Source organism: Artemia sp. Qi Xiang Cuo, chromosome 9 (assembly GCF_049724085.1).
Source record: "Artemia sp. Qi Xiang Cuo chromosome 9, ASM4972408v1, whole genome shotgun sequence".
Lineage (NCBI taxonomy): Eukaryota > Metazoa > Arthropoda > Branchiopoda > Anostraca > Artemiidae > Artemia > Artemia sp. Qi Xiang Cuo.
In genome coordinates, this window is record NC_142802.1 from 15,888,463 (window position 1) to 15,911,771 (window position 23,309).

Here is a 23,309-nt window from a genome sequence, read left to right on the forward strand (position 1 = left end):
CTGCAGCCTCTGGATCGTTCCGTTATGTTTCCGATTAAGGCATACTACAATCGAGAAGCCGCAACTTTTATGAGCAGAAACAAATGCAAAACCATAGCCATTGCTAATATTGCAGAAATTCTTGGCTAATCTTACTTCAAGGCTGTTACTCAAGAAAGCATAATCAGCGGGTTCCGCTGCACAGGAATTCATCGATTCAACCCAGAAATTTTTCAAGACCAGGAACACCTAAGTTCATCCGTTTCCGATAGACCGGAAGTACCGCCACTGGCCCCTTTCAGCTCAGAAGCTAACTCTGCCCGATATTCAGAAGCACCATGTGGAAGCGAACCACCCCTGAGAGACCCGAGTCCAGAAAAGTTGCCTGTTACAATATCTGGTTCTGTTAACAATAGCTATTCAGAAATTATAGATTTTTTCCCATTGCCGAAAGGATCTCCCAGGAAGCAGAAAAGAAGAACTGCAAATAAAAATAAAACAGAAATCCTAACAGATACTCCAGTAAAGGAAAGAATTCAGCAAGAGGTGGAAAAGAAAAACAAGAACCAAAAAGTGGTAGAAATAAAGAAACTAAGCAAAGCAGTTGCGAAGCAATATAAATTTCCAAAAAGGAAGCTGTTTCGCGAAGCAGTTGAGTAGGAAAGCAGCTCTGAAGATTTTGTAGTTGATTCTGATTGTTGCAGTGACGAGAGTCTGAATGTTGGCGATGTCGAGGCTGAAACTGAAATATCTGCAGAGATTACAGTCGGTGATTTCATTCTCACCGGAATCGATTGGAAAAGAAGTAAGAAAACATACTATGTTGCGTCGGTGCTCTTGATGTCAAATTTCTCAAAAAGGTTGAACCAAACAAGTTTGTTTATACAGATGAACAGGCTTTTGTAGAGAGACAATCAGTGGAAATTAAACTTGATCAACCTGTCTCATACGGAGGGACTAAAAGGCAATCAGAAAAGCTGACATTCGGTTTCTATCTTTCCACATACAATATAAATTGATCAGACAAACTTAATATGAGTTACCTGAATTAAATTTTCTTATACCAATAGCTGATGAGTATTAAATATATTCTTAAATCAGAATGGCTCTTCTGATCTTTTTAAAAGTGGTTTTCAATGCTTGGCGAACCAGAACCCGGGGATGGCGAAGCTGTACCGGGGTCGTACAGGTTCGCCATATCTGACCAAGGTCATTGTTGTTTGAATTATGGCTATAACTGATAGGCTAAAAAAATATCAAAATTTTGCTTGATGTCCTGAATGTGTAGGTAAATTTTGCTGGGAAAAAGTTAACTGTAGGTTGACAAGCATAGCAGCAAAAAATTATTTTCTAAAAAAGTGATGAACGTGGGCGGGTCTCCCCATGTTGCAGCAGTTACTTTTCCTAAATTTTGAATTTTTGCTATTTCGCTCTGTAGCAATGGCAAATTGCGCATGTGGCAATGATATATATGTCATTTTCCAGTTTGACATGGATATCAAATCTGTCTCGTGTAAGGTATATATAACGGATAAAGATCGTATCTGCACTTTCCAACTTCTGAGATAATTTCCAAAAACTGTTTGCTAAGCCGTTTTCAAAGGGATGATTAGCAGGGCAATGTATGGTCAATTCCATTTCGTTCCTCCTGGTGTATATTAACCTGCTGATTTTCCCTTTGAGAACAGCTTAGCAAACGGTTTTTGGCAATTTTCTCAGAAGTGTGAAAGTTAAAAATTCTGACTCCTTCATATAATGTTTGTTCATAAACTGCTATTTCACAACAAATTCGTGATAATACCCTACCTTGTAAGTAGTTGGTGTTCTGAAAAGCTTAATACAAAATGACTTCCCAGGTTTGAGCAGCTGTTCAATGTTTGATGCTTTTATTTAGTTGCCCTTTCGCCGTTGCTTAGATTGGGTCTATTTTAATTTAGTGTTTTGTTTCTGAGGTTCGTTTCGCTGTTGTTTTGTCTTCAGAACTTTTGTCCGTGTATTTTTCTCTCTTTATATGCTTTTGGGCACGGTGGGCGTTCAATTGGAGATCTCAACTGCAATATCTTCATATTTATCCTTTCTTTTCTCACTATCTGGAAATATCCTCGTTTTTCTTTTTCACAATTTTTCTCATTTTGTGGGCGAGAAAAGGCAGAGTTGACCTTTACCCGTAATTTGTACAATGTGTATCATCAACCGTAAATTCACTGCGAAAGGGTAATTTGCAAGACTATACGGTTCATTCTTCTTTATTGCAAGATTATTCATTGGCACAAGAAACTAAAAAAAAAATATGTCAAACCAAAAATATTGAGAAGCAAAAAAATTTTTTTTGCACTTGCACCAATTATAGCAAATTCTAAATAAATTATAATTGTGTCTGATTGAAACTCAACTCATTGTATATTAAATCAGTAAAAGATTCTTTAGTGCAGTAATAAATATTGTGAAGGTTTGTACATTTTCAAACGTGATGATTGAACATTTTTTTTGTGCATAACTTTTTTGTATTACCCTTATTTACAATACTGCTTTGATAATTTCATATTTAATACGACTACACCAATTACTACTAACAACTAGTACACCACAAAACCACCTAAGGCCAACACAACTGTGCAAGTTGCTCCTCTGTCCCAATCTATTCAGAGTTTCACTCTTTAACCCCTCCTACGAAGTTGCAGTTTCCTTTAAATTCTTCCTTATGACTGCTTCCCACCCCATTCGGAGACAACCTACTTCTTGTTAGGCCCGGCCCCAGATGCACGGCAAAAGCAACAATCGTTGGCAATCTGTCATCCCTCATTCATAAAATATGTCCTTGCCATCTCGATCTTTCTTTCATCGTACTCCTAGAAAGTGGAATAGGACCATTTTTTCGGTATAGCCTCTTGTTTGATATACTAACCAGTTACACTGTTACCTAAAACTGTCTGTAGATAATTTAATATTGCTGTGATACTTCCGTGAGCACGAGTTATATTTACCATCCTAGGGGTTTTGTAGATTGAGGGTGGGTTTCTCGTCTTTTGTCGAACAAATAAAAGAAACCAATAGTTGAAAGAATAATATTATATATATTATTTACTACCATGTTCGTTTTTCTAGCTTATATATTTTAGGTGCAAGGCCCATTAAAAAGAAGTTAGGACATTTTAGTTGATTAAAAACTGAAAAGGGTTTCCTATCCTCCTAAAGATGATTGATTGTCCCCCGTGGGTACGAGTAAGGGAGGGGGCACAGAGGTATATTTTTCTGGTGCTTATTATTGGCACTCAATGGCCTTGTGAGGGGATATCGCTCCACGAAAACATGTAAACCGTGTAAAGAATATAAGGAATTTTGGGAAACTGGAAGGATCTTTATATTCCGTAGGAAAGGTGGCTGGCCTGAGGGATGCCACCTCCTCCCTGCTTGAACGCCTTTCTAGTACATATTAAACTGTGTATTAACTGGTACTACTACTAATAACTCACTGCAGTATCAAGCCGCCTGAGGCTAACACAGCTACACACACTCCTCTTCCATTCCAATCTATTCAAAACCTCCCTCTTTACACCCTCCCAAGCCCCAAGAAGTTTCAACTTCCATAAAATCCTTCACTACGATCTCCTCCCACACCATTTGGGGACGAAATTATTTTTGTTTGGCCCTATATGGTTGGTGCTGCTGATATCCTAGTGAAAATGTTTAATTTATATCTAAAAATGAAAAGAGCAACTCGTTTTCGTTTTCACTTGTTGAACAAAAAAAGGGGACTATCTCTCGGGTAAGATTTTCTTTTGAATAAGATGGCGCACCTTCCTTCCATAATGTCACGCGTTCTTTCGGGATTTATGACCTTTGTGGCTGCGTACTTCAACTACCGCTTCCTCTATCAAATATGGGAAATATGACATTGTTTTTCAGGCGAATAGTAAATTGATTAATGTTTATGTTTTTTGTCCCATTAATTGGTGTGTTTTATTTTACTGCAGTTCTATAGATTTAACGTTTCAATGGAAGATTACAACTCTGATATCATTCGACAGCTGAGATTCAACTGATCCATCTACCGAATTATAATTTTGAAATTTAGCTTTCTAATTTTTAAATTGAAAAATACGTTGAAAACTCGATTTAAATATATGAAAATAGGAGATCGCATGTTTCACAGGGACCATAAACTTTGATAATGAAAGATTTAAAGGCGAACTAACCGAGTGTGACAACACTCAGACGAAAATTGCCAAAAGATGCGACTCTAGGATCGTTAAATTCACGAGAGAATATACTGCGAGAATTTTGCCTGTATAAACAATAGACCGTCAAAAGCGGAAGCAAGCGATCAGAGGCAACGCTATAGCGTTTCCTGTAGTAAAGGCCATAAGGCTTTATTGTTTTTTTGTTTTTTTTTTTTTTTTTTTTTCCAGAGGCACTTCATATGGAAGATGTGGTCGTGTAAACGTCAGAGAGGGCTTATTTGATTGGAAATTAGAACTTCTAGTGCCCTTTTTAAAAGTCGAAAGTAACCGGAAGGCCAACTAGCCCCCCCCCCCCCCCGCCCTCACGTCCTTTTTTCCCCAAAGGCAGCCGATAAAAATCTGGAGATAGCCGTTTTGTTAAAAATAGTTCAAAGATCAGATAACAAAACTCTGGGGTCGACACAACCCCCCAAAGTCTGGGGGTAGGTTTTGTAAGTTCGCTCCGGTATATTTAAGGATCTTATGGAAAGGGTGGCTGCATAAACTTCAGAGGTGGCTCATTTGATTGTAAATTGAAAGTTCTAGTTTTTAAGAGTCAAAAGTGATCGGAGGACATCTAGACCCCCCCTCCCCACGCCCTCTTTCCCTTAAATGCATCCCATCAAGATCTTGAGAATGCCACTGTTCAAAATATTCCAAAGATGAGATAACACAGACTTCGGGGTCAACACAACCCCCCAGAGCCCCAGGGGAAGGGTTGTACATCGTGCCCCGGAGGCATATAAGGTATTTATAGAAGAGCTGGTCGTACAAACTTCGGAGGGGGCTCAAATGATTAGAAATTGAAAGTTCTAGTTCAATTTTTAAGAGTAAAAAGTGATCGGACGGCAACTACCCATCCCCCCTCCCACGCCCTCTTTTTCCCAAATTCATCTGATCGAATTTTTGAGATTGTCCTTTGTTCAAAATCATTTAACCAAAGATCATTTAACAAAAACTCCGGGGCTTACACAAGCCCCCAGAACGGGAGGGGGGTAAGTAATGTAGGTCATGCCCGGGGGCATGTAAAGTTTTCATTGAAGGAGTGGTCGTATAAACTTCGGAGGGGGGATCATTCGACTAGAAATGGAAAGTTCTAGGTACTCTTTTAAGAATCAAAAGGAACCGATGGGCAACTAGCGCCCCCCCCCCACCGACGCCCTCTTTTTCCCAAATGCATCCGATTTCATTTTTGAAAAGCCATTTTTTTCAAGATAGACCAAAGATCATATAAAAAAATCCCCCGGGTTGACATGACCCCCCATAGCCCGGATGCAAGTGTTGTAAGTTATGTCCCCGGGGCATATAAGGTTATTAGAAATTGAAAGTTCTAGTTCCATCTTAAGAGTCAAAAGTGATCGGAGGGCAATTACCTCCCCCCCCCTCCCACGCCCTTTTTCCCCAAATGAATTCGTCGAAATTTTGAGACAGCTATTTTGTTCAAATTAGTCCATGTGTCATATAACACTGCCTCTGGGGTTGACACAGCCTCGCAAGCCTGGGATCAAGGGCTGTGAGCTACTCACCGGGATTTTATGGAAGGGAATGGCTTATTTGATTGGAAACTATTTTAAGAGCCAAAAGTGATCAGAGGGCAACAGAACCTTCCCCACGTCCTCTTTTCCCCAAATGCATTCGATCGAAAATTTGACATATCCATTTTGTTCAAAATAGTCCAAAGATTATATAACAATGTCTTCGGGGTCAATGCGACCCCCAGAACCCTTGGGCAACGGTTGTAAATTATGCTCCGGGGTATATTAGGTTTTTATGGAAGTGGTGGTCGTGCAAAACTTTCGAGGAAGTTGATTTGATTGAAAATTTAAGTTCTAGTTCCTTTTTAAGAGGCAGAAGTGATCTGAGGGTATCTAGCCCCCCCGCACTCCTCTCACGCCCTCTTTCCCCCAAATGCGACGGATCGAAATTTTGAGATAGCTATTTTGTTCAAAGTAGTCCAAATGTCAAGTAACTATGGCTCCGGGTTTGAACTCCTTCCCCTTCAGCCCTCGGGGAAAGGGCTATAAATTATGCTATTTACTCATCTTTAGCATATAATCTTTTTATGGAAACTGGGGTCATATAAACTTTCGAGGAGGCTCATTCGATTGGAAATCAAAATTTCCAATCGGAAAGTCATTGAAACTTTCCAATCAAAATTGGAAAGTCATTAAATGGTAACCAGGCCCCCTTCCCTCGCGCGCTTTTTTCCCCAAATGTATCTGATTAAAATTTTGAAATAGCAATTTTATTCAAATAGGCAAAAATTCAACTAACTATAACTTAGGGGTTAAAAAATCCCCCATAGCCCCCAGGGCAAGGTTTGTAACGTATGTAAGTTGTCCATTGTTAACATATAAGATTTTTGTGGAAGAAATGGTCTTATTAACTTCGTAGGGGGCTCATTCGATTGGAAGTTGAAATTTATGGGTTTTTTTAAAGTCAAAAGTGATCAAAGGGTAACCAGCCTCTCCCCACCCCCACCCCCTTTTACCCAAAGGAATACAGTCAAAAATTTTATTTAACAAATTTGTTCAAAAAAGTCCAAAGGCTAAATCCAAAGGCTTCCGGGGTTTTACCCCCTCCCAGACCCGGGAAAAGGGGCTGTAAGTTATACAACTTGCTTATTGTTACTTTGTTTACTTGGGTTTACTGATTTACGGGGCAACTTTGATTAACAGGGCTAGGGCTGTAAGTTATGCAAGTTGCTTATTGTTACTTTGATACTTTGTTTACTTTGATACTTTCTTTACTTTTATACTTTGTTGCTTCGATGTTGTTACTTTGACACTAGTTTTGATACTTTGATGAAACTTCGATGGTGAAACAAAAACTGATTTTGAAATAGAAAGTTTTGAAAAACTTGAAACTTTAGCAATCAAAACCAGTTTAAGATTTTATTTCACTATAATTTTCATTTTATTTTCAATGTTGTAGTAATTACAAAAGAAAATATTTATAATATAATTCGTTTTCAATAAAGCACCAATAACACAGCAGGCTCTACACTTTTACAATTAGGGAAGGGGGTAGTAGCCAAACTCTTGTTTGTAGGGATTTTTGTTCGTTTTAAGCTTAATTTGCATATTCAATCTATGTTTTACTTGTTTTAAGATTTATTTATTCATTTATATTAGTACCTATTGTATGTTTGGATGCTAGGATTTGTTTATATAATTTCTGTTCGTTTTGGGTTTCATTTATTCTTTAATAGTAATTTCTGGTCGTTTGGAGTTTGAATTTCTATAGATTTTTATTTCTTCTGATCTTAAGTTTATTATGACCTTTACTTTTCTTTGAAAAACTTCTTTTTCGGAAAGATTTTTTTTAATTAAGAAAAAGAAAAAACAGTAAAAACTATTTACAATGCAGATGTTATAATAAAATGAAAGAATCTGCTTGCAATGCAAAAGAAAAAGAAAATCAAAAGTTAAGATACGATAGAAAATTCAAAAAGCTAGGAGAAAATAGAAATTACAGCAGAAGGAAGATAAAAAAGAAAAAAAAAATCCAAATATACCATTCAAATATGCAATTGAGACACTTCTGTCTCATTGAGAACGTAGCCCGTAGTTTAGATCTGAATTGGACTTGGGTAACTTACTGCAAAGAAGCGCATCTCTAGGGCTGTTGAATTCAAAGGAGAATATATTACGAAGATTTTGTCTTTAACAACAGGATGTCGTCAGCGCAAGAAAACGATAAAAACCGAAAAAATTTAAATGCAATGCACATGGGAAAAGAAAAAAACATCATATAACATAAAAAAAATATATAAAATAACAAAGTAATTTCTTAGACCACATTGCCTTTCTATTTACAAATTAAAATAAAAAGAAGACATAGAAAAATGGGTATAATATTTCTGAAAAATGGGTAAAATGGGTAGAATGTATAATAGTGGAGATACAAAATGACACCTTTTAATAACAATAAAGGTCCGAAAATTCCGGCTTCACGCCCGAAAACCTTTGTCAAGGAAAAAAAAAACTAAACGAAATTAAGCTGAACATATAAAGAAAAGGAGAAAATATAACAAAAAACAAAAATTATTAAAATTTGATTTCTTTTTTTGTTTACTTTCTTTCTTTATATGTCCATTTTAATTTAGTTTAGTTTTTTTTTTCACCGATGAAGGCTTTCACGCATAAAGTCGAAATATTCGGACCTTTATTATTATTAAAAAGAATTTTTACTGTCATATTCGAAATATACCGTTTCTATATTTTCTTTTGTTTTATTTGCAAACAACAAAGAGAAAATAAAAATTAAAAGAAGAAAGAAAAAAATTCCAAATATGCTGTTCAGATATACAATTGAGCTAACCTTGCCTAATTTAAAACGTAAATTGAGAATGTAGCTCGTAGCTAGGGTCTGGATTAAGCAGGAATAAATTAATTGCAAAGAAATATGTCTCTAGGGCTTGGGAATTCAAAGATATATTACGAATATTTCGTCTATAAGAACAGGACGTCGTCGGCGTAAGAGAACAGTATGTTGAATACAATGTAGATAGTAAAAGGAGAGAGGAAAAAAACACCCGCATACAACGCAGATGTTAAAAGAAAAAAAGTCTTAAACTCAAAAACCGAAAAAAAAGAAGAACTAAAAGAAATTAGAAATTAAAAGCAGAAGGAAGAGATTAAAAAGCAGGACGTAGTCAGTGCAAGAAAATAAATATGAACCAGATGCTAAAAGAAGGAAAAATAATCAACAGAAAAAAAAATCAATAAGTTAAAAACCGAAAAAGAATATAAAAGAACTAAGAGAAAACAGAAATTAAAACCAGAAGAAATATAAAAAAAAAAACAGTTATACTATTCAAGTATAAAAATGAGTAATTCAGGTCTAATTGAGAACGTTGCCCGCAGTTAAGGTCTGGATTGGACAGAGCTAAATCAATTCCGTATTTGGATACGTTATTTTGTTTCTGCTCTTACTGCTCAGTAAGTATTTTCTCATTTTCTTACTGCTCATGTTTTTTTTTTCGGTTTTAACTTCTGGATTTTTTTTTCTTTTAAAGTGTGCATTATCTTTGTCTTTTTCGCGTTGAGGAAGTCATGTTGTTTGTCCAAGCGAAATTTTGTTCATATTTTCTGGGGCTCGGAATTTATTATTTGCTTATTTCAGTTGTTCTGGACCAGCAAGGAATTAGCAAAGGCTATGGTTTTGTTCGAATACATAGTGAAGAGGAATACCGCGATGCTTTAATCCATATGAGCGGATATTCCGGTCTAGGTTCACGCCCCCTGAAAGTTTCACATGCTATCCCTAAAGGATATACGTAAGTAAATTATCATTAGTTATTATAGTTAAATGCCATTTATTAGAACTACAGTCCAAAATCAAAGGTACTGTATATTTTTATGGGTTGAACTAGAAGTGCCGTCATAGCCAAATTTTATTTCAGGGGTCATATTTGCAAACAGTATGAACCTTGGAGGGGGAGTGGGGTTCTGAGGACGTTTGTGGGGGGAGGATCAAAACATAATATTCAGACCATTCGAAACTCCCACAGGAATGGTAACTATTTTCCAAGTTACACCTAATAGTACAAAGTAATTACGAAGAGACTGTCGAGAATTTTGGAGAAAAGATCTTCTCAAATTGTAGAAAAATGATCAAAAAAAAAATTAGCAAGAAAACAGACCAAAACAAAGACTTTGAATAAAACAAAAACAGAAAACGCAAAATGAAAATGAAGAACTGACTAAAAAATTGAGATTGACACCAAAGCGTTCAAAAGAAGACTTGAATAAAGTAAAAAAAAAAAAAACAACCAAGTTTCGGCGAAATTCAATATTTACGACACCTGGGCATTGGGGGATAATAGAAATTCTTCTCCCCTCCCTCTTCATGATTGATGTGAAGTACCCGCAGAACAATTGAAAAATAGTGGCTTAAAAATATTTTTTTTGCATTTGACCTCAGACCCTAGGAAAAATCTTTTGACCCTTACTCTCCCCCCCTCCCTCGGAGGAGACCTGTGTATATCTCTGACATATACCATAGTGACTTCATTTTGTTAAATGGTTAATGTCGGAATTCTTGAGCCTTTTTTTTTTTTTTTTTTTTCGACTTTATTACTCCAACTTAGTATTTTAGTTCATTTCTTGAGTCTTTACTTTATTTCTTTTTTTTATTTATATTTTTCTTCAGTTTCTTGACCTTTCCTCTTCTTATAAGTATTTGATTGCTGAAAATGCCTTATCTTATTTCTCTATCCTTGTGCGATTGCAACAATGTCACCTGGAGCAGCTTCCTAAGGAAGTCGGCAGATTCTGTGATTTTTCTGGAAAAAAAAAGATAGTCTGCAATTGAATATTTTTTTAACGGCAATAGTTTTATAGTAATATACTAAAAGTAACTGAAATCATATAAAAACCATGTTTCAGTATTAGTAGTATAATAATTTACTATAAATAAAAATAAGTACAAAAATAACGAGCAGCGAACATTAAGTCAAGTCTGCGAGAACCTGGTGTCTCGCAGTAACTTCAAATATGTTTCATAACTTCAAATATATTATATATATTCCCTATTATAAATAAATATAAATATATTTGAAGTTATTTATTTGAATATAAAGGATAGCATATATTAAATACGTAACCTATACTAACCAAACCTAGGTACCTTTTTTTTGCCCCTTCAACCCCCCCAAAAAATAAAGTTTAAGTCTTTGTCGCGGAGTGAGCAATACCTCACTAGGCAGCGAAAACTTGTTTTAGATATAGCACTGAAAACATATGTGATAGAGGTGTGACAGTAATGTGACAGATGTGCTAATAATTGACCAAATTGGCAAATTTATTCTAGAAAAAAGTAAAACAAGAAAAGAGGGTGCCAGAAGAAATCTTGGGGGGTGTTAGAATCCGGAAATTCTTAGAAAAGGGATTGGCATCATGTTTCAGTATTTCAGTATAAAAATCATGTTTCAGTATTAGCAGTATAATGCGCATCGAACATTAGGTCAAGTCTGCGAGAACCTGGTGCGAAAGCAATGACAGAAAAACAGGAAAATTATCATAAATAAATAGAATATATATAATAAAATATCTTTTTTGAGTATTTTTGGAATTAAAAATTGATGGACTAAACCGTATACAGAATTAAGCACAAACAACCAAACATACAGACTGTGTGACATAGTATGGTATGGAGATGTTGTGGAATTGGTTTGCTCCAGGTGAAAGAGAGAGTTTTTAAACCCTCGGGACGGCCTCTTTAGATTTTCAATTAAGGCCTATTCACAATGAGATTGTGAATGGGCCGTTAGTGATATCTCTCTTTGGCCCTAGAGGTGTTCGTCCGCATTAATTTTCGTAAAATCTAACAGAAAAGCTCAAAAGAAATTATAAAACAAAAAAAGCAAAACCACGAAAAGACATTTTTTTTATTATTATTATTTTTGGAATTACGAATTAGGAGGTGAAACCATGTACAGAATTAAGCAAAACAGCCAAGCATTTTGATTTTATCAACCAAATATACATATTTGGCTGGTTTGGTATAAAAACATATTTTGGTTGCATATTTTTTTTGTCACAGAAGCGTCGGTAATATATTAGATAAGGTAAGGTTTTATTGTAAAAGCCTGTGGGCCATACCAACACAAAAAAGACTGAGAAACTAAACAAAGCTTCAAATAATATAAACCAAAAAACAAAAACACACAACAAGATAAATATTTTTAACCAATAGTAACAACCATGGTAAATTTCAACGCCTTCACACCTTAACAAACTATCCCCTCAAACATAATTCCCTATGTTTAGCCCCTATATGAACGAATTTACACAACTGTTTAGTAGCACAAGCAATCCTCTTAGACATCCGATCAATTAACGAACACTAGCTCCCAGGCACTCTTCCAAAACATTCATTCCGCAACTCAGACAGCTCTTCAAACTCGCATACAAAATAAAAGAGATTCTCATTCACACATCGGGCAAAAGTACGGGCCTGCCGTCAACCTAAATTTCCTCAAATTTTTTCTCTCTCCTAAACCCCGACAACCGCCCCTCACCAACAACAAGTTCTTCAAATATTCTTTATTCACCCCAAATTTGCAATAGACCTTATCCCCTCAACAGTCTTGAACTCGGGAGTGAAACCTCAAAGACACAGGTTGGTCCTTTTGTGCTTGCCATTCTTGGATTTCTTAGTCGTTTAGGGTTTGCTGTACTTCCTTCTATATTGACACACTCTCATCCATCGGGCCTTTCCCTTCATTCCACACCTTCGACAGTCCACAACGGTCCAGTATTTCCTTGACCTGATTTGCCCACGCATCACGTCTACTATCCTTCAAAATCGTCAAATAAGCAGATTCTAGATAACCTAATTATTTTCTCTCAAAATTTCACCGTTCAAACCAATCTAGCACTCCGTAAAGAAAAAACCCCGATTCCCCTTTCAATAGCACTGAGCTAGATGAATTCTTTAGGCCTAAAATTATCTTGAAATATATCAGCTGAACTGCATTTGAGCAATGATTCTTGCTGTAGGAACTTCGATCAATTTTTTGGTAGTTTTTCAGAGATGGTAAATTTGCCTAAATATCAAGTTACAACTCTTATCAACGACAAACATACCCTCAGGATTACCCTGATATACTCAGGGTATACCCTGAGGATTGTCTGGCTCCATTACAACCTGGTATTAATGAAATAAATGTATTCCAATTTGAAAATATAATATATAATGTGCCCTTTCTTGATCACTTAATGGCAAAAAGAAATAGATTGAACAATATAACTTAAAAGTTACCCCCCTCCCCCATCCGAACTGATCTGATATATACTATTAATTGATTAGTTGTCGTCGGAATAGTCCTGGATAAAATAGTTGTAGTAGGAGTAATAGTGGTGCGAGTAGTGGTAGTCTTAGTATAAGGGGTCGGAATAGGAGTAATAGTAGGGCTAGATGATTTCTTCGAAGCTAAAATTTCATCATTTTAGGTTGGATATTTTCTGTAAAATTAAACATCCTCAAGTGAAACATATAGTTAAATTGTAAACTATATAAATTAAGGTTATTCATTTGATTTATGCTGTTATATTTATTTTATTTTTTTTTCATTTGTTCATTCAAGATCATTCCAGATTTAATCCATGAATGACCATGAATTGGCGGTGCAGTTTTATTTATATGCGTAAAAATTTGGGTTGGGAGGATGCCCGAGGCACAGTTTGGGCCCTGCTATAAGACTATAAGGTACCTTAAAGTATCACTCTACCCCGTCCAATATAAGTTTTCTTGTTTTCTTGGCCGAACTATTTACAATTGATTGGGCGATCTTGCCATAACTTTTAGGGTATGGATAAGAGATCCAATTAAATGACAGAAAACTAAAAGCCGACCTACTTTCTCGGAAATCTTACAAATCCTTTTAACTTCTCACGTTTTGTGTCGGGGTAGAGATATTCCCTTTTAATGAAACATATCGTTAGAAAGTGTGAATATTCTTTTTCATTTAAATGGAGCAGAATTTTTTTTTAAGTTGAGGAAAGGGCTGTCACTAAAATGTTCTAGCATACCTGCTAGGAAAATGCTAAAAATCAAAGCAAAGATCATTTGAACAATTTGGCGCCTATGGGAATTCCATGTGGTGTCGCCCGCTTTGATTGACAAGCATGCCGACGAAGGGACTTAAAATTTCACTATCTTTTCACTCATATTTCAGTCATACCACACATTCTTGACGTCTCTCGATGACAGGTAGTTCCCTGGGAGAATTCTTTAATGGGCCCTTTGGCTTTGTAATGGGCAGCCGACAATGAGGCTCGCAGAATGATTTTAAGGTACCGTGTCGACTTAAAAGTATTTGGATAATTATCATTTCAACAAAGTATAACATGACCAGCTCTTTCCTAAATGTATAAACGAAACCTCTGTTTTAAAGTAAGCTAATTGCATAATGTTCGTCCCTGCATTTAGAAATAGACTTATCACGTTCCCCCAAAGAATTTTTTTAAATTTCTATAATTTTTATAAAAAATTCCTTCTGGGAAAATTGATCTAATGCCACGTGAGATCACAAGGGCGTGTAGAGGCAGAAAGGGCATTTGCATGCCCCCTGATCTGTTTTGTCCATTATAAAGGGCACCAGCTCTTAGGGTTTGAGACCAAATGAGCCCACTTATAACTTTCTATAAGCCTCTGTTATGTATGATAATGCCTTGGAAAAACCAGTACATGAGAGAAACGTCGCTCTTTACCAATTCTAAGTTAGCAAATAGACTATGCTAAGGAACTTCAAAAAACCATAAATACAAAACACCATTTTTTTATATATGCTCACTCTGTCTTGCTTTTGGGCTTCCATGTTTCGATAATAGCCTCATATTCATAATACTTCGACACAAGTCATGGAATAAATTGAAAGCCATATGAGCCTTGACAAAATGAACGAAAAACACTTGATATGAAACCCGTAAATACATTGATCCTAAACCTACAGAAAAGAGCTCTAGGGTTCAGTCCTAGTCTCAAGAATTTTCCCAGTGTTCCTACATATTGGTCAAAATTAAGGACCGTTTTGCCGCCTGTTTTGATCCACGCATTCCCTTCTTCCTGAACGGGTAACCCAAATCATCCCCCCAACACTTCTGCCTTAAAATAAATATCTTTCCCCCATGTTTTTCAACCTGTGCATACAACTGTACTCACCAGGTCTTTGCCACCCCCTCATGCTGAAATTGAGGCTCCAGATTTCATAACCTCTCCATCTCTTTTTCCTTTATCGCACCGACATCCACGTCCACACCCGCACCTTCGTTGCATAGCTCATTCAGACAACGTTCATGCAGAATTTTCGTCATTGCGCTAGGCCATAAATCATTTTTATTCTCATACAGAGCATCTAAGTACACTCCTCACAAGACGAAACTTTAACATTTTCTAGAGAAGACCTAATCATAGTTACCAGTCTTCTACTTCTCAATGACCTAATCAGATCTAAGTTCACCATGAATTGGCAAGTTGCTGACAAAGCTAATGACCCAATGGATCTCTACCTGAACATATTTCAACATAGAAGCATGTCCTCAAATTTATTCCATGTCTATGTTTCGTTTCATGTCCATTCAGGTTATATATACAGCCTCATGAGGAAATATATCATGTCCTCAGCATTTCACACTCTAAAAGCATGCCCTTACTCTAAAAACAATACTGTGTTTATTTTGAGATTTTAAAATCTATATTTCACCCTGACATTTCTAAATAGTGGCTTCAACAAACCTAAAATACTAACCTCGGTAAACACCAGTCGTGAAATTAAAGCTTATCGTTTTTTTTTATTTTGAACTTTTTTGCCTCAGATTTGTAACCGACAAGCTAGAAAGTCCTTGGATACAAACTGTGGTGTGAGATTGAAGTCAAATGTCTCAAATGTAGGCTACATATAGTGTTTTGTTTTAGGACCTTTATAATGCAGTTTTAGCCTCAGATTTGTAACCAGCGACTTCAAAAATCCTCAAGTACTAACTTTGGTTGCAAGGTTGGTTTTGAGGATTTTATATTAGTAAAATTTTGGTTATATATATATATATATATATATATATATATATATATATATATATATATATATATAATTTTTGCCGCATCGAGTAAAATAAACGATCATATGCAATTGGAGGAGAGCTTATTTAATTGCTATTTCGTAGATCCACTACCCTTTTCTGAGAAAAAAAATCTAAGAGGACCTAATCCCATTTTCAACGTCCTATTTGCCCCTGAGCTCCCGCGTTGAATAGGATCAAAATTTAAAGCAATCAAAGCTTTCGAAGAGTCTAAAAAAAAGTGGTGGTGTTTTTCAATATATCAATATATATATATATATATATATATATATATATATATATATATATATATATATATATATATATATATATATATATATATATATATATAAAGAATTCCAAATTTAGTGCTTTACTGAAAACACAACCCCCTCCCCCCCCCCAAAAAAAAAACAACAAAAAACAACATAATGTTTCCTTGAAAGCAGAAAATTCCAAAAAGAACCTGCGGAAAATTGGAGATTAATTTGCAAGGCTCTCAGTTGCCTTATACAGTCTATAATGTCTATGCCTTTTAGTATACAGTCATAATTCAATAAAAGCCCCAAGCAAGCTTGAACGCATATATATATATATATATATATATATATATATATATATATATATATATATATATATATATATATATATATATATATATATATATATATATATATATATATATATATATATATATGAAGTAAAATCTGAGCAGAACGATGGATTATTGAAGAATATCTTAGCAGCGGAAAATGGTCCTTTTATTTGTTGACAACTACAAATTGACCTTGCTTTCAAATGCTAGAAATGTGAGGGTCTGTTTATAAAAATCGATACTTTCCTTGTTCCTAGTCATTTGTCAGTGTAATGAAGTTTCTCAATTCCCCCTAGGTTTTCGCTAGATACCACTCTACCTGATTCTTTGTTATGTTTCCTTTTTATGCTGAATGCTATGGTTTCAGGAAATCCTACTCTGAAATATCTTAAGGGATCTTAATTATTTTTCTACGGAATGATGTTAAGATTAAGATGAATTTTGTTCATAGAAAATAAATGGAATGAAATAACCATTTTTAAACTCCCTATGAGGCTAATAAGCCTAAATGAGGTCAGAGAGACTGTGACAGAGAAAATGTTGATATCTAGCTTAATTGTTCGATTAGTTCGGAATGTATTTTTTTTGGGTGGGGGGGCAGGGGAGTGACTCCATCATTTTTATTGGGTAGGGGGGGAATAGGGGTACATTCCCGGATAGTCAAGGAGTACGGACTATATAATAATGTTTTTCTCCCAATTATTGGGGGGCAACCCCTCCCCCTGTCCCCCCATGAAACAACGCCCCTGGGGAGGAGTTTACAAAAAAAAAATTAAAACGCATCAAAAGATTGTTTATATTTATTTTTGTTACGTCTTTACGAGCTGGAAAAACATTTCGGGTGGAGGGGGTTTAAACCCCCTAACCCCCGTGGATACGGCCTTGGTTACGGGAAATTTGTAATATTTTGAACCGTTGTTAGAGAATATTGCTGATGAATTTTGAACCTGCATAAAAAATGTAATTGCCAATTTCTTCATTGAAGAAATAAGTGCGGACGTGGCATGCACATAGGACTTTTTTTCGGGGGGAGAGTTGTAATAAACAATAATGTTGCTTGATAATTTTCATAATTAGGGGCCAGAAATCTGGAAGAATTAAGATTTTGCCCCTCTCCCCCCTCTACGTACGTCCAGGCTATGAATGACTGACTACAACATTGTGCAGATTATATTTAAATGCTAATATTTGTTTTGAAGTTTGAATGCTGCTTGTAGTTTGAAGTTTTGAATGTTTCGAAGTTTGAATGAGTTGATTTTTTTTTACATATGAAGGTCCAATTTATAATCCTCCTTCTAATTCATTTGTTTCTGGGAATGGTTAGTAAGAAATATTTTGTATTGAATATTTGCGCTTCTTCGAGCTAATAGAAAGTTGCTAGTAACGACACCGTCTCGGTGGAACACCGTCTTTCGGTGGTTCCACCTCCTGGTCCTGGTGGAGCTGCAGAATATATCAAACTATTATGACACCTTGAATTGTAGTTTTTTGTTTAGTCATATAATAATCAGGTAGCTACTTGAGGGGTATTACAAATTTGAGGGGAGGGAGGGCGATGATACAGAAAATAAGAAATTTATACACTTCTAGAAAAGGTTTCCCTTTTTGGCACTAGGTTTTGGAAAATATTAGGCTTTTTAAGGCCTAAATTTTGTTAGAGGGGGTTAAATATTTGCATAGAGTATTACAGAAAATTAAATTACTGGGTTGTCTTTATTCCAAATTGCTCATATTTCCAGCATGGTTTTTGTAGCTTGTCACAGGGCTATGAGAAGCCGCAATCTGTCGTAATGCTTGTGAAATAAAATGTCAGATATATCTTGTTTTGACACATCAGCAAAAACGGTAAAATATGTGAGAAATATTGAATATTATAGAGATAATCGATGTTTTCAATCTCAGCACAAATTTATCAATTTGTTTGACACGTTTACTTAGTTTTGTTTTAAGACCAACCACTCCACTACCCCAACGTGATCTGGAACCCTTCCAAATTCAAACTCTATCCAAATTAAAGAATTCTAATGCAAAAATTTGCATTTTGCAAATGTTTATTAACAAGGTTATATTCTTCTTATTTATTATCTTCTTCTTCTAAAATGTTTATTAACAAGGTTATATTCTTCTTATTTATTATCTTCTTCTTCTAAAATGTTTCTTTATCAAGGTTATATTCTTCTTATTTATTATCTTCTTCTTCTAAAATGTTTATTAACAAGGTTATATTCTTCTTATTTATTATCTTCTTCTTCTAAAATGTTTATTAACAAGGTTATATTCTTCTTATTTATTATCTTCTTCTTCTAAAATGTTTATTATCAAGGTTATATTCTTCTTATTTATTATCTTCTTCTTCTAAAATGTTTATTATCAAGGTTATATTCTTCTTATTTATTATCTTCTTCTTCTAAAATGTTTATTATCATGGTTATATTCTTCTTATTTATTATCTTCTTCTTCTAAAATGTTTATTATCAAGGTTATATTCTTCTTATTTATTATCTTCTTCTTCTAAAATGTTTATTATCAAGGTTATATTCTTCTTATTTATTATCTTCTTCTTCTAAAATATTTATTATCAAGGTTATATTCTTCTTATTTATTATCTTCTTCTTCTAAAATGTTTATTATCAAGGTTATATTCTTCTTATTTATTATCTTCTTCTTCTAAAATATTTATTATCAAGGTTATATTCTTCTTATTTATTATCTTCTTCTTCTAAAATGTTTATTATCAAGGTTATATTCTTCTTATTTATTATCTTCTTCTTCTAAAATGTTTATTATCAAGGTTATATTCTTCTTATTTATTATCTTCTTCTTCTAAAATGTTTATTATCAAGGTTATATTCTTCTTCTTTTGCCAGTGTAATATCGTTTTAGTACGAAGGTTTGGTTTAAGTTTGATTTCCCGTTGGGATGCTCAAAAGGGCCTATAAGTAGGTTTCTTTCTTATAGATTTAAAAAGCTTTATCCTGGAACAATATTTGATATTCATTAAAAAAATATTTACGAAGTCATATAATATGAGATGCGAACAATAAATGAGACTAACATTAAGATTGAACTCAATATGGTTCTGATGTGTAATATTGACATTTAAAATTATAACAAGGATGAATATTTATGCTTATAATAGTATATATTTATAATACAATGCATGATTTTATGAACTTAAAAATAGAATTTATTTATAAATGGGATATAAACCAACAGCACTAATATCGATGCTCAAAACGGTGTCAATAATGAATAGATTTGTTTCGTGTTCCCTGTGTAATTTTCGACATGATTTTTTTTTCTGCTCTCATGTGATTTTAATAAATGAGGTGAAAATCCACAATTTTTATAATTATTCCGTAGATGAGATTCAGCTCTATCCATCTACTGAATTACATTTTGAGATATGGTAAATATGTTTTTTAGATTCAAAATAATTTAAATATCGGTTAAAAATCTTTGAAAAAGGATGGTTCTCCCATTTTTTAAGCACGTTTAGATCCTTCTCTTAGAAAAACTCCATGTAATATCATAATTCTGGCTCGGTAATTGGGTAGATCTGAGACTCATGAGTCCAATGACATTACATCTTGATCTTTTGATGCAAGTATCTGCTGCAGGATTCTCGCAAGTTTGCTTGTTTTAGAGGGAATATATACCTTAATATGCGAGGAAAGTTTAGCGGCAGAGGCAAATGAAGACGCGGTTTAATAGCTGATGTCTTGCTTGTTTCATTTTAGCGCCTATCCGGGTCTTACATCTTGGAAATGTGGGAGGGAAGCCTAAATTTTTGTAATCAGGAGTTCCACCGGAACAGGTAGTTCGATTTAAGCAAAAGCTCGCGGAAGGCGAAAACTAATTTTCTTGCTGTGCCTTTTTGGAATCTGAGCGATTGAGGAATGCCTCACTGTTGTCATCAGGACAATAGCTTATCCAGGATTTTTCTGTGGGGATGGAGCTGTGGCAAAAAACTTTAGAAAACGGATCAAAACTTTGTTTATGTGCATTTTGTTACGTTTTTACGAGTCGGACAAAAATTTCGGGGGAAGGGATTCAAACCCGGTACCCTTCCCCTGGATAGAGCTTTGCATCAGGACATTTTTTAGAAGGGATTGTCCGCTCTTAACCAAACTTATCGGGAAGGAAAGGTTCGGTCCTAACGTCGCCGTTTGGGAATTCATGTATGATCCAACTTCTGTGGTGGGAGGGGATCCCGGTTTATAGTTGCTGCAAGACTCCGCGGGGCCTTCGCGCTGATGGACTAGCTTCTCTATCCAACGCAAATTCAGTGCAAAATCTCAATTTTGACTATTTATCCGGTTAAAATGAGGCATCGTTTGAATTCGCTGTATGAAGCAAAAGTTCTGCTAAAAAGGAGAAGAATTTATCAACTGCTATTACTAACTAAAAATTGTAAATCTTGTAACTATTTTTTAAATATTTGTATTCATATAGATTCTATTATTTTGTGTTTTTTTTTCGTTTTTTTTTTTTTTTTTTTTTTTGTTATCCGCACTTGTACTTTTAGTGTTGATATGCCTCTCAATGAACCTCCTCTAATATTTTCTTTTTAATTTTTCACAAATTCAGTTTTTCTACGATGCTTAAGCATATATTTGCCTTGGTAGAGTAGGAGGCAAATTTAATTTCGTATTTCCATATCGGTACACTGGTATGCATAGGTATGCCGTTATTGATGTTAAAAGTAAAGGTCATTATCTAGTAGTTTCTAAAGTTAATTTAAAGCTGAAATTTAGGAAGGGCAACTAATTTCCGGGTTGTTATGAAGTAATAGGCTTGAGCATGCGCATTTGCGAGAAAATTTCCAAGAGCAGTTGAGCATGAAATTGGAAAGTTTAAAATTTGACAATGTAGAATCTGGATGGGATGATTTTGGGAAAATAGTTTGCGAAGTGGGAGAAGATGTTCTAGGTAGGAAAGTTAGAAACGCAGCTAGGAATATTAGCAAAAAAAACGAGAATATGAGTAAAGTTAGAGAACTAGAGAAGGTATTAAAGTGTTAATTAAGGAGATGTGAAATGAAGGTCATGGGTAAAATTGCCTAGGATTTGAAAGAAATAGCAGCCAGGCGGCATAATAGAAAGTTGTTTTGTTGGTATATTAAGAAGATGAGAGGAAGTATTCAGTCTGGTCGCTTAGACTTGGAATAAATGAGAGTGAAGAGGTAACGAGAAAATCGATCAAGCAGATACCATCACTTACCTGGGTAGCATAATTAGTATAGTTGGTGGATGCAGTCAAGATGTAAAAAGTGGAATAGCCAACGATTATGGTGGGTTTTTTTTCTATTGGAAAAGTTGTGAAGAATGAGAAGATAAGTGTTTTCCCGGGAAACTCTGGAATGATAGTTTTAGGTACTTGTTCGAATGACCAAACTAAACATAACCATATCAAACTATACCTCAAATATCAAACTAATTATGTACGAAAAAAGTAGTTTGACCCAAATTTTTGATTTGGTTGATTTGGTTTCATGTAGAAGGTCAAGATGGCTAGCCCATGTATTAGAAGCATTTTAGTATAGGGTGACTTTTTGGGCAAAAATTGTACATTTAAAAACTTCGGCTTGGCGCAGCCTTGACGGTATCTGATACGTGGCTAATCATCTTCACAATAGCTGCTTAATTAAGGCTACAAGTTGGCTACCCCTTTGTTGTGTAATCATAAAAATATATAAATATTGGCTTTTTTAGACTTACAATTTTCGATTTTTTAGTGCTGCCTCTACAGGTTTTTCTTTGACAACATTGACGGCTGTGGGTAGTGACGCAGAAAAAGCCGCTGCCGCAGCAAATTACTGGACTTATCAACACTACCAGTCATATCCGGCAGCCGGTCAAGGGGTACCTCAAGTTACCCCTGTTTTACCGCAGGCACCACCTACAGAACAAGCACCAAATGCTTCTTCTAGTTATGTTACGCCTAACTTGGAGGATGACGACTATCAAATTGTCGGTAAGTAGCTTCTCTCTCTCTCTCTCTCTCTCTCTCTCTTTCTTTCTTTCTTTCTTTATTCTCCTTGCGTAATTTATATATATATATATATATATATATATATATATATATATATATATATATATATATATATATATATATATATATATATATATATATATATATATATATATATATATATAAGTTTATATAAGTTTATTAATCCACATTCATAAACAAATAAATAAATTAAACAACACTTTCACACTGGAGAAAACCTACGAAGGTTTGTGATCGCGCGAAACTCCACGTAACTACTTAGCTATTTACTTAACTATCTACATAAACCTCAACTATTTGATTAAAACTATTATAAATAAACCAAAAATAGATAAACTATATCCTATATATATATATATGAAAATAATAATAATAGTAATAATAATAAAAAAAAAAAAAAAAAAAAAAAAAACTGAATTAAAAATGATAATACCATAAATAAAATATAAAAGAAAAATAATAATAAACAATCCAGTCTCCATCACTCACTATACTCAACTCCCTCTCCCCTCCCCCACCCTGCCAACCTTACCTTAGCTCCTATCCACCCTTACGTTCCCAGCCAACCCTTACCTCTTCAGCTCTTCTTCCTCCTCGACCCAACCAACCAACAATAATAAAATTTAACAAATTCCCCCCCAAAAATAATGTTTTAAATTCTTTTTCAATTGAGGTAGCCTACATGTTCTGCGGCTCTAATGATCAATGGTAGCTCATTCCATACTGATGGACCCAGGTGTTTCATTCAAAATGAAGACCTGGTACCACGACGCAAATCAACAACTATATTATCACTTTGCCTAATACCATAATTATGCAGGTCACTATTAATTTGGTAAAAATTCTTAAAAACATCAGGCGTTAAATCATTCTTACACTGACACACAAATACTTCAGCCAGGTAATCTCCTATCTGACCGATATTTAGGAGCTTCA

The 23,309-nt window shown here is 34.8% G+C and overlaps 1 protein-coding gene across 1 annotated transcript in view; it reads left to right on the forward strand.

Moving 5' to 3' along the window:
- The window catches only part of LOC148948361 (tRNA selenocysteine 1-associated protein 1-like), a 48,701-nt gene that overhangs the window by 17,965 nt on the left and 7,427 nt on the right, over nucleotides 1-23,309 (forward strand). The window contains exons 4-5 of the mRNA XM_089093899.1: nucleotides 9,327-9,480; nucleotides 22,096-22,334. Of these exons, the coding sequence (XP_088950025.1) occupies nucleotides 9,327-9,480; nucleotides 22,096-22,334 (393 nt within the window). The remainder of the gene's footprint in view (nucleotides 1-9,326; nucleotides 9,481-22,095; nucleotides 22,335-23,309) is intronic.